The following is an 11007-nucleotide window of genomic DNA, read 5'->3' on the forward strand; positions in this document are numbered from 1 at the left end:
GCAGAAACAGCTGCGCAGAAACAGCTGCACAGAAACAGCTGCGCAGAAACAGCTGCGCAGAAACAGCTGCGCAGAAACAGCTGCGCAGAAACAGCTGCGCAGAAACAGCTGCGCAGAAACATCTGCGCAGAAACAGCTGCGCAGAAACAGATGCGCAGAAACAGCTGCGCAGAAACAGCTGCGCAGAAACAGCGGCGCAGAAACAGCGGCGCAGAAACACTCTATAGCCTCCGGTTACAGGAGCGTACCTCCATGTTCAATGATTTTTGGGCAGTTGAACATGTAAAGTTGAATCCCGTACGCGCGTGGTAGGATCTCTAGACCACGCGCGCGTACGGAGTTCGTCACCCATGCTGTTGCAGTGAAGTCTCTTCAGAAAATCAGAAACAGCTGCGCGGAGACGGCTGCGCAGAAGCGGCTGCGCGGAAGCGGCTGCGCGGAAGCGGCTGCCCGGAAGCGGCTGCGCGGAAACGGCTGCGCGGAAACGGCTGCGCGGAAACGGCTGCGCGGAAACGGCTGCGAGGAAACGGCCGCGCGGGAACAGGTGCGGGGGAACATGTGCGCAGGAACAGCTGCGCAGGAACAGCTGCGCAGGAACAGCTGCGCAGGAACAGCTGCGCAGGAACAGGTGCGCAGGAGCAGGTGCGCAAAAACAGGTGCGCAAAAACAGGTGCGCAGGAATAGGTGCGCAGGAACAGGTGCGCAGGAACAGCTGCGCAGGAACAGCTGCGCAGGAACAGCTGCGCAGGAACAGCTGCGCAGGAACAGCTGCGCAGGAACAGCTGCGCAGGAACAGCTGCGCAGGAACAGCTGCGCAGGAACAGGTGCGCAGGAACAGCTGCGCAGGAACAGCTGCGCAGGAACAGCTGCGCAGGAACAGCTGCGCAGAAACAGCTGCGCAGAAACAGCTGCGCAGAAACAGCCGCGCAGAAACAGCCTCGCAGAAACAGCCGCGCAGAAACAGCCGCGCAGAAACAGCCGCGCAGCAACAGCCGCGCAGCAACAGCCGCGCAGGAACAGCCGCGCAGGAACAGCCGCGCAGGAACAGCCGCGCAGGAACAGCTGCGCAGGAACAGCTGCGCAGGAACAGCTGCGCAGAAACAGCTGCGCAGAAACAGCTGCGCAGGAACAGCTGCGCAGGAACAGCTGCGCAGGATCAGCTGCGCAGAAACAGCTGCGCAGGAACAGCTGCGCAGGAACAGCTGCGCAGGAACAGCTGCGCAGAAACAGCTGCGCAGAAACAGCTGCGCAGAAACAGCTGCGCAGAAACAGCTGCGCAGGAACAGCTGCGCAGAAACAGCTGCGCAGAAACAGCTGCGCAGAAACAGCTGCGCAGGAACAGCTGCGCAGAAACAGCTGCGCAGAAACAGCTGCGCAGAAACAGCTGCGCAGAAACAGCTTCGCAGAAACAGCTGCGCAGAAACAGCTGCGCAGAAACAGCTGCGCAGAAACAGCTGCGCAGGAACAGCTGCGCAGAAACAGCTGCGCAGAAACAGCTGCGCAGAAACAGCTGCCCAGGAACAGCTGCGCAGAAACAGCTGCGCAGAAACAGCTGCGCAGGAACAGCTGCGCAGAAACGGCTGCGCAGAAACAGCTGCGCAGAAACAGCTGCGCAGAAACAGCTTCGCAGAAACAGCTGCGCAGGAACAGCTGCGCAGAAACAGCTGCGCAGAAGCAGCTGCGCAGAAACAGCTGCGGAGAAACAGCTGCGCAGAAACAGCTGCGCAGAAACAGCTGCGCAGAAACAGCTGCGCAGGAACAGCTGCGCAGAAACAGCTGCGCAGGAGCTGCTGCGCAGGAACAGCTGTGCAGGAGCAGCTGCGCAGGAACAGCTGCGCAGGAACAGCTGCGCAGGAACAGCTGCGCAGGAACAGCTGCGCAGGAACAGCTGCGCAGGAACAGCTGCGCAGGAACAGGTGCGCAGGAACAGGTGCGCAGGAACAGCTGCGCAGGAACAGCTGCGCAGGAACAGGTGCGCACGAACAGCTGCGCAGGAACAGGTGCGCAGGAACAGGTGCGCAGGAACAGGTGCGCAGGAACAGCTGCGCAGGAACAGGTGCGCAGGAACAGCTGCGCAGGAACAGCTGCGCAGGGACAGCTGCGCAGGAACAGGTGCGCAGGAACAGGTGCGCAGGAACAGCTGCGCAGTAACAGCTGCGCAGAAACAGCTGCGCAGAAACAGCCGCGCAGAAACAGCTGCGCAGAAACAGCTGCGCAGAAACAGCTGCGCAGAAACAGCTGCGCAGAAACAGCTGCGCAGAAACAGCTGCGCAGAAACAGCTGCGCAGAGACAGCTGCGCAGAGACAGCTGCGCAGAGACAGCTGCGCAGAGACAGCTGCGCAGAAACAGCTGCGCAGAAACAGCTGCGCAGAAACAGCTGCGCAGAAACAGCTGCGCAGAAACAGCTGCGCAGAAACAGCTGCGCAGAAACAGCTGCGCAGAAACAGCTGCGCAGAAACAGCGGCGCAGAAACACTCTATAGCCTCCGGTTACAGGAGCGTACCTCCATGTTCAATGTTTTTTGGGCAGTTGAACATGTAAAGTTGAATCCCGTACGCGCGTGGTAGGATCTCTAGACCACGCGCGCGTACGGAGTTCGTCACCCATGCTGTTGCAGTGAAGTCTCATCAGAAAATCAGAAACAGCTGCGCGGAGACGGCTGCGCAGAAGCGGCTGCGCGGAAGCGGCTGCGCGGAAACGGCTGCGCGGAAACGGCTGCGCGGAAACGGCTGCGCGGAAACGGCTGCGCGGGAACGGCTGCGCGGGAACGGCTGCGCGGGAACAGGTGCGCGGGAACAGGTGCGCGGGAACAGGTGCGCGGGAACAGCTGCGCAGGAACAGCTGCGCAGGAACAGGTGCGCAGGAACAGGTGCGCAGGAACAGGTGCGCAGGAACAGGTGCGCAGGAACAGGTTCGCAGGAACAGGTGCGCAGGAACAGCTGCGCAGGAACAGCTGCGCAGGAACAGGTGCGCAGGAACAGCCGCGCAGGAACAGCCGCGCAGGAACAGCTGCACAGGAACAGCTGCGCAGGAACAGCTGCGCAGGAACAGCTGCGCAGGAACAGCTGCGCAGGAACAGCTGCGCAGGAACAGCTGCGCAGGAACAGCTGCGCAGAAACAGCGGCGCAGAAACAGCGGCGCAGAAACACTCTATAGCCTCCGGTTACAGGAGCGTACCTCCATGTTCAATGTTTTTTGGGCAGTTGAACATGTAAAGTTGAATCCCGTACGCGCGTGGTAGGATCTCTAGACCACGCGCGCGTACGGAGTTCGTCACCCATGCTGTTGCAGTGCAGTCTCATCAGAAAATCAGAAACAGCTGCGCAGAAGCGGCTGCGCAGGAACAGCTGCGCAGAAGCGGCTGCGCAGAAGCGGCTGCGCAGAAGCGGCTGCGCAGAAGCGGCTGCGCAGAAGCGGCTGCGCAGAAGCGGCTGCGCAGAAGCGGCTGCGCAGAAGCGGCTGCGCAGAAGCGGCTGCGCAGAAGCGGCTGCGCACAAGCGGCTGCGCACAAGCGGCTGCGCACAAGCGGCTGCGCAGAAGCGGCTGCGCAGAAGCGGCTGCGCAGAAGCGGCTGCGCAGAAGCGGCTGCGCAGAAGCGGCTGCGCAGAAGCGGCTGCGCAGAAGCGGCTGCGCAGAAGCGGCTGCGCAGAAGCGGCTGCGCAGAAGCGGCTGCGCAGAAGCGGCTGCGCAGAAGCGGCTGCGCAGAAGCGGCTGCGCAGAAACGGCTGCGCAGAAACGGCTGCGCAGAAACGGCTGCGCAGAAACGGCTGCGCAGAAACGGCTGCGCAGCAGCGGATGCGCAGAAGCGGCTGCGGAGAAGCGGCTGCGCAGAAGCGGCTGCGCAGAAACAGCTGCGCAGATGCAGCTGCGCAGAAACAGCTGCGCAGAAACAGCTGCGCAGAAACAGCTGCGCAGAAACAGCTGCGCAGAAGCGGCTGCGCAGAAGCGGCTGCGCAGAAGGGGCTGCGCAGAAGCGGCTGCGCAGAAGCGGCTGCGCAGATGCGGCTGCGCAGAAACAGCTGCGCAGAAACAGCTGCGCAGAAACAGCTGCGCAGAAACAACTGCGCAGAAGCGGCTGCGCAGAAGCGGCTGCGCAGAAGCGGCTGCGCAGAAGCGGCTGCGCAGAAGCGGCTGCGCGGAAGCGGCTGCGCGGAAGCGGCTGCGCGGAAGCGGCTGCGCGGAAACGGCTGCGCGGAAACGGCTGCGCGGAAGCGGCTGCGCGGAAGCGGCTGCGCGGAAGCGGCTGCGCGGAAGCGGCTGCGCGGAAGCGGCTGCGCGGAAGCGGCTGCGCGGAAGCGGCTGCGCGGAAGCGGCTGCGCAGAAGCGGCTGCGCAGAAGCGGCTGCGCAGAAGCGGCTGCGCAGAAACGGCTGCGCAGAAACGGCTGCGCAGAAACGGCTGCGCAGAAACGGCTGCGCAGAAACGGCTGCGCAGAAACGGCTGCGCAGAAGCAGCTGCGCAGAAGCAGCTGCGCAGAAGCAGCTGCGCAGAAGCAGCTGCGCAGAAGCAGCTGCGCAGAAGCAGCTGCGCAGAAGCAGCTGCGCAGAAGCAGCTGCGCAGAAGCAGCTGCGCAGAAAGAGCTGCGCAGAAACAGCTGCGCAGGAACAGCTGCGCAGGAACAGCTGCGCAGGAACAGCTGCGCAGGAACAGCTGCGCAGGAACAGCTGCGCAGGAACAGCTGCGCAGGAACAGCTGCGCAGGAACAGCTGCGCAGGAACAGCTGCGCAGGAACAGCTGCGCAGGAACAGCTGCGCAGGAACAGCTGCGCAGAAACAGCTGCGCAGGAACAGCTGCGCAGAAACTGCTGCGCTGGAACAGCTGCGCAGGAACAGCTGCGCAGGAACAGCTGCGCAGGAACAGCTGCGCAGGAACAGCTGCGCAGAAACAGCTGCGCAGGAACAGCTGCGCAGGAACAGCTGCGCAGGAACAGCTGCGCAGGAACAGCTGCGCAGAAACTGCTGCGCAGAAACTGCTGCGCAGAAACTGCTGCGCAGAAACAGCTGCGCAGGAACAGCTGCGCAGGAACAGCTGCGCAGGAACAGCTGCGCAGGAACAGCTGCGCAGGAACAGCTGCGCAGGAACAGCTGCGCAGAAACAGCTGCGCAGAAACAGCTGCGCAGGAACAGCTGCGCAGAAACAGCTGCGCAGAAACAGCTGCGCAGAAACAGCTTCGCAGAAACAGCTGCGCAGAAACAGCTGCGCAGAAACAACTGCGCAGAAACAGCTGCGCAGGAACAGCTGCGCAGAAACAGCTGCGCAGAAACAGCTGCGCAGAAACAGCTGCGCAGGAACAGCTGCGCAGGAACAGCTGCGCAGAAACAGCTGCGCAGGAACAGCTGCGCAGAAACAGCTGCGCAGAAACAGCTGCGCAGAAACAGCTGCGCAGAAACAGCTGCGCAGAAACAGCTGCGCAGAAACAGCTGCGCAGAAACAGCTGCGCAGAAACAGCTGCGCAGAAACAGCTGCGCAGGAACAGCTGCGCAGAAACAGCTGCGCAGGAACAGCTGCGCAGAAGCGGCTGCGCAGAAGCGGCTGCGCAGAAGGGGCTGCGCAGAAGCGGCTGCGCAGAAGCGGCTGCGCAGATGCGGCTGCGCAGAAACAGCTGCGCAGAAACAGCTGCGCAGAAACAGCTGCGCAGAAACAACTGCGCAGAAGCGGCTGCGCAGAAGCGGCTGCGCAGAAGCGGCTGCGCAGAAGCGGCTGCGCGGAAGCGGCTGCGCGGAAGCGGCTGCGCGGAAGCGGCTGCGCGGAAGCGGCTGCGCGGAAACGGCTGCGCGGAAACGGCTGCGCGGAAACGGCTGCGCGGAAGCGGCTGCGCGGAAGCGGCTGCGCGGAAGCGGCTGCGCGGAAGCGGCTGCGCGGAAGCGGCTGCGCGGAAGCGGCTGCGCGGAAGCGGCTGCGCGGAAGCGGCTGCGCAGAAGCGGCTGCGCAGAAGCGGCTGCGCAGAAGCGGCTGCGCAGAAACGGCTGCGCAGAAACGGCTGCGCAGAAACGGCTGCGCAGAAACGGCTGCGCAGAAACGGCTGCGCAGAAACGGCTGCGCAGAAACGGCTGCGCAGAAGCGGCTGCGCAGAAGCAGCTGCGCAGAAGCAGCTGCGCAGAAGCAGCTGCGCAGAAGCAGCTGCGCAGAAGCAGCTGCGCAGAAGCAGCTGCGCAGAAGCAGCTGCGCAGAAGCAGCTGCGCAGAAGCAGCTGCGCAGAAAGAGCTGCGCAGGAACAGCTGCGCAGGAACAGCTGCGCAGGAACAGCTGCGCAGGAACAGCTGCGCAGGAACAGCTGCGCAGGAACAGCTGCGCAGGAACAGCTGCGCAGGAACAGCTGCGCAGGAACAGCTGCGCAGGAACAGCTGCGCAGGAACAGCTGCGCAGGAACAGCTGCGCAGAAACAGCTGCGCAGGAACAGCTGCGCAGAAACAGCTGCGCTGGAACAGCTGCGCAGGAACAGCTGCGCAGGAACAGCTGCGCAGGAACAGCTGCGCAGGAACAGCTGCGCAGAAACAGCTGCGCAGGAACAGCTGCGCAGGAACAGCTGCGCAGGAACAGCTGCGCAGGAACAGCTGCGCAGAAACTGCTGCGCAGAAACTGCTGCGCAGAAACTGCTGCGCAGAAACAGCTGCGCAGGAACAGCTGCGCAGGAACAGCTGCGCAGGAACAGCTGCGCAGGAACAGCTGCGCAGGAACAGCTGCGCAGGAACAGCTGCGCAGAAACAGCTGCGCAGAAACAGCTGCGCAGAAACAGCTGCGCAGGAACAGCTGCGCAGAAACAGCTGCGCAGAAACAGCTGCGCAGAAACAGCTTCGCAGAAACAGCTGCGCAGAAACAGCTGCGCAGAAACAACTGCGCAGAAACAGCTGCGCAGGAACAGCTGCGCAGAAACAGCTGCGCAGAAACAGCTGCGCAGAAACAGCTGCGCAGGAACAGCTGCGCAGGAACAGCTGCGCAGAAACAGCTGCGCAGGAACAGCTGCGCAGAAACAGCTGCGCAGAAACAGCTGCGCAGAAACAGCTGCGCAGAAACAGCTGCGCAGAAACAGCTGCGCAGAAACAGCTGCGCAGAAACAGCTGCGCAGAAACAGCTGCGCAGAAACAGCTGCGCAGGAACAGCTGCGCAGAAACAGCTGCGCAGGAACAGCTGCGCAGGAACGGCTGCGCAGAAACGGCTGCGCAGAAACGGCTGCGCAGAAACGGCAGCGCAGAAACGGCTGCGCAGAAACGGCTGCGCAGAAACGGCTGCGCAGAAGCAGCTGCGCAGAAGCAGCTGCGCAGAAGCAGCTGCGCAGAAGCAGCTGCGCAGAAGCAGCTGCGCAGAAGCAGCTGCGCAGAAGCAGCTGCGCAGAAGCAGCTGCGCAGAAGCAGCTGCGCAGAAGCAGCTGCGCAGAAGCAGCTGCGCAGAAACAGCTGCGCAGAAACAGCTGCGCAGGAACAGCTGCGCAGGAACAGCTGCGCAGGAACAGCTGCGCAGGAACAGCTGCGCAGGAACAGCTGCGCAGGAACAGCTGCGCAGGAACAGCTGCGCAGGAACAGCTGCGCAGGAACAGCTGCGCAGGAACAGCTGCGCAGAAACAGCTGCGCAGGAACAGCTGCGCAGAAACAGCTGCGCTGGAACAGCTGCGCAGGAACAGCTGCGCAGGAACAGCTGCGCAGGAACAGCTGCGCAGGAACAGCTGCGCAGAAACAGCTGCGCAGAAACAGCTGCGCAGGAACAGCTGCGCAGGAACAGCTGCGCAGGAACAGCTGCGCAGGAACAGCTGCGCAGGAACAGCTGCGCAGAAACTGCTGCGCAGAAACTGCTGCGCAGAAACAGCTGCGCAGGAACAGCTGCGCAGGAACAGCTGCGCAGGAACAGCTGCGCAGGAACAGCTGCGCAGGAACAGCTGCGCAGAAACAGCTGCGCAGGAACAGCTGCGCAGAAACAGCTGCGCAGGAACAGCTGCGCAGAAACAGCTGCGCAGGAACAGCTGCGCAGAAACAACTGCGCAGAAACAACTGCGCAGAAACAGCTGCGCAGGAACAGCTGCGCAGGAACAGCTGCGCAGAAACAGCTGCGCAGAAACAGCTTCGCAGAAACAGCTGCGCAGAAACAGCTGCGCAGGAACAGCTGCGCAGGAACAGCTGCGCAGGAACAGCTGCGCAGAAACAGCTGCGCAGAAACAGCTGCGCAGGAACAGCTGCGCAGGAACAGCTGCGCAGAAACAGCTGCGCAGGAACAGCTGCGCAGAAACAGCTGCGCAGAAACAGCTGCGCAGAAACAGCTGCGCAGAAACAGCTGCGCAGAAACAGCTGCGCAGAAACAGCTGCGCAGAAACAGCTGCGCAGAAACAGCTGCGCAGAAACAGCTGCGCAGGAACAGCTGCGCAGAAACAGCTGCGCAGGAACAGCTGCGCAGGAACAGCTGCGCAGGAACAGCTGCGCAGGAACAGGTGCGCAGGAACAGGTGCGCAGGAACAGGTGCGGAGGAACAGGTGCGCAGGAACAGGTGCGCAGGAACAGCTGCGCAGGAACAGCTGCGCAGGAACAGCTGCGCAGGAACAGCTGCGCAGAAACTGCTGCGCAGAAACTGCTGCGCAGAAACTGCTGCGCAGAAACAGCTGCGCAGGAACAGCTGCGCAGGAACAGCTGCGCAGAAACTGCTGCGCAGAAACTGCTGCGCAGAAACTGCTGCGCAGAAACTGCTGCGCAGAAACTGCAGCGCAGAAACAGCTGCGCAGGAACAGCTGCGCAGGAACAGCTGCGCAGGAACAGCTGCGCAGGAACAGCTGCGCAGGAACAGCTGCGCAGAAACAGCTGCGCAGAAACAGCTGCGCAGGAACAGCTGCGCAGGAACAGCTGCGCAGGAACAGCTGCGCAGAAACTGCTGCGCAGAAACTGCTGCGCAGAAACTGCTGCGCAGAAACAGCTGCGCAGAAACAGCTGCGCAGAAACAGCTGCGCAGGAACAGCTGCGCAGGAACAGCTGCGCAGGAACAGCTGCGCAGGAACAGCTGCGCAGGAACAACTGCGCAGGAACAGCTGCGCAGGAACAGCTGCGCAGAAACAGCTGCGCAGAAACAGCTGCGCAGGAACAGCTGCGCAGAAACAGCTGCGCAGGAACAGCTGCGCAGGAACGGCTGCGCAGAAACGGCTGCGCAGAAACGGCTGCGCAGAAACGGCAGCGCAGAAACGGCTGCGCAGAAACGGCTGCGCAGAAACGGCTGCGCAGAAGCAGCTGCGCAGAAGCAGCTGCGCAGAAGCAGCTGTGCAGAAGCAGCTGCGCAGAAGCAGCTGCGCAGAAGCAGCTGCGCAGAAGCAGCTGCGCAGAAGCAGCTGCGCAGAAGCAGCTGCGCAGAAGCAGCTGCGCAGAAGCAGCTGCGCAGAAACAGCTGCGCAGGAACAGCTGCGCAGGAACAGCTGCGCAGGAACAGCTGCGCAGGAACAGCTGCGCAGGAACAGCTGCGCAGGAACAGCTGCGCAGAAACAGCTGCGCAGGAACAGCTGCGCAGAAACAGCTGCGCTGGAACAGCTGCGCAGGAACAGCTGCGCAGGAACAGCTGCGCAGGAACAGCTGCGCAGAAACAGCTGCGCAGAAACAGCTGCGCAGAAACAGCTGCGCAGGAACAGCTGCGCAGGAACAGCTGCGCAGGAACAGCTGCGCAGGAACAGCTGCGCAGAAACTGCTGCGCAGAAACTGCTGCGCAGAAACAGCTGCGCAGAAACAGCTGCGCAGGAACAGCTGCGCAGGAACAGCTGCGCAGGAACAGCTGCGCAGGAACAGCTGCGCAGGAACAGCTGCGCAGAAACAGCTGCGCAGAAACAGCTGCGCAGAAACAGCTGCGCAGGAACAGCTGCGCAGAAACAGCTGCGCAGGAACAGCTGCGCAGAAACAACTGCGCAGAAACAACTGCGCAGAAACAGCTGCGCAGGAACAGCTGCGCAGAAACAGCTGCGCAGAAACAGCTGCGCAGAAACAGCTGCGCAGAAACAGCTGCGCAGGAACAGCTGCGCAGGAACAGCTGCGCAGAAACAGCTGCGCAGGAACAGCTGCGCAGAAACAGCTGCGCAGAAACAGCTGCGCAGAAACAGCTGCGCATAAACAGCTGCGCAGAAACAGCTGCGCAGGAACAGCTGCGCAGGAACAGCTGCGCAGAAACAGCTGCGCAGGAACAGCTGCGCAGGAACAGCTGCGCAGGAACAGGTGCGCAGGAACAGGTGCGCAGGAACAGGTGCGCAGGAACAGGTGCGGAGGAACAGCTGCGCAGGAACAGGTGCGCAGGAACAGCTGCGCAGGAACAGCTGCGCAGGAACAGCTGCGCAGGAACAGCTGCGCAGAAACTGCTGCGCAGAAACTGCTGCGCAGAAACTGCTGCGCAGAAACAGCTGCGCAGGAACAGCTGCGCAGGAACAGCTGCGCAGAAACTGCTGCGCAGAAACTGCTGCGCAGAAACTGCTGCGCAGAAACTGCTGCGCAGAAACAGCTGCGCAGGAACAGCTGCGCAGGAACAGCTGCGCAGGAACAGCTGCGCAGAAACAGCTGCGCAGAAACAGCTGCGCAGGTCAGCTGCGCAGGAACAGCTGCGCAGGAACAGCTGCGCAGAAACTGCTGCGCAGAAACTGCTGCGCAGAAACTGCTGCGCAGAAACAGCTGCGCAGAAACAGCTGCGCAGGAACAGCTGCGCAGGAACAGCTGCGCAGGAACAGCTGCGCAGGAACAGCTGCGCAGGAACAGCTGCGCAGGAACAGCTGCGCAGGAACAGCTGCGCAGGAACAGCTGCGCAGAAACAGCTGCGCAGGAACAGCTGCGCAGAAACATCTGCGCAGGAACAGCTGCGCAGAAACAACTGCGCAGAAACAACTGCGCAGAAACAGCTGCGCAGAAACAGCTGCGCAGAAACAGCTTCGCAGAAACAGCTGCGCAGAAACAGCTGCGCAGAAACAGCTGCGCAGGAACAGCTGCGCAGGAACAGCTGCGCAGAAACAGCTGCGCAGAAACAGCTGCGCAGGAACAGCTGCGCAGAAACAGCTGCGCAGAAACAGCT

General features: G+C 62.4%; 1 protein-coding gene across 1 annotated transcript; it reads left to right on the plus strand.

The window, feature by feature from the left end:
• The first annotated feature begins 556 nt into the window (after positions 1-556).
• Positions 557-3157, plus strand: LOC126218490 (trichohyalin-like). The gene is made up of 2 exons (XM_049942122.1): positions 557-2538; positions 2647-3157. The coding sequence occupies exons 1-2, from the start codon at positions 557-559 to the stop codon at positions 3155-3157; spliced, it is 2493 nt and encodes an 830-aa protein (XP_049798079.1).
• Positions 3158-11007: the final 7850 nt, after the last annotated feature.

Source organism: Schistocerca nitens, unplaced genomic scaffold (genome assembly GCF_023898315.1).
Source record: "Schistocerca nitens isolate TAMUIC-IGC-003100 unplaced genomic scaffold, iqSchNite1.1 HiC_scaffold_114, whole genome shotgun sequence".
In the NCBI taxonomy this organism is placed as follows: Eukaryota; Metazoa; Arthropoda; class Insecta; order Orthoptera; family Acrididae; genus Schistocerca; species Schistocerca nitens.

What these genes read in the sequence shown, in the direction of transcription:
- LOC126218490 (XM_049942122.1), top strand. Translation starts at nt 557, where the DNA reads ATGTGCGCAGGAACAGCTGCGCAGGAACAGCTGCGCAGGAACAGCTGC. An exon ending in TTTTTTGGGCAGTTGAACAT is followed by an intron (nt 2,539 to 2,646) that starts GTAAAGTTGAAT and finishes AATCAGAAACAG; the next exon opens with CTGCGCGGAGACGGCTGCGC.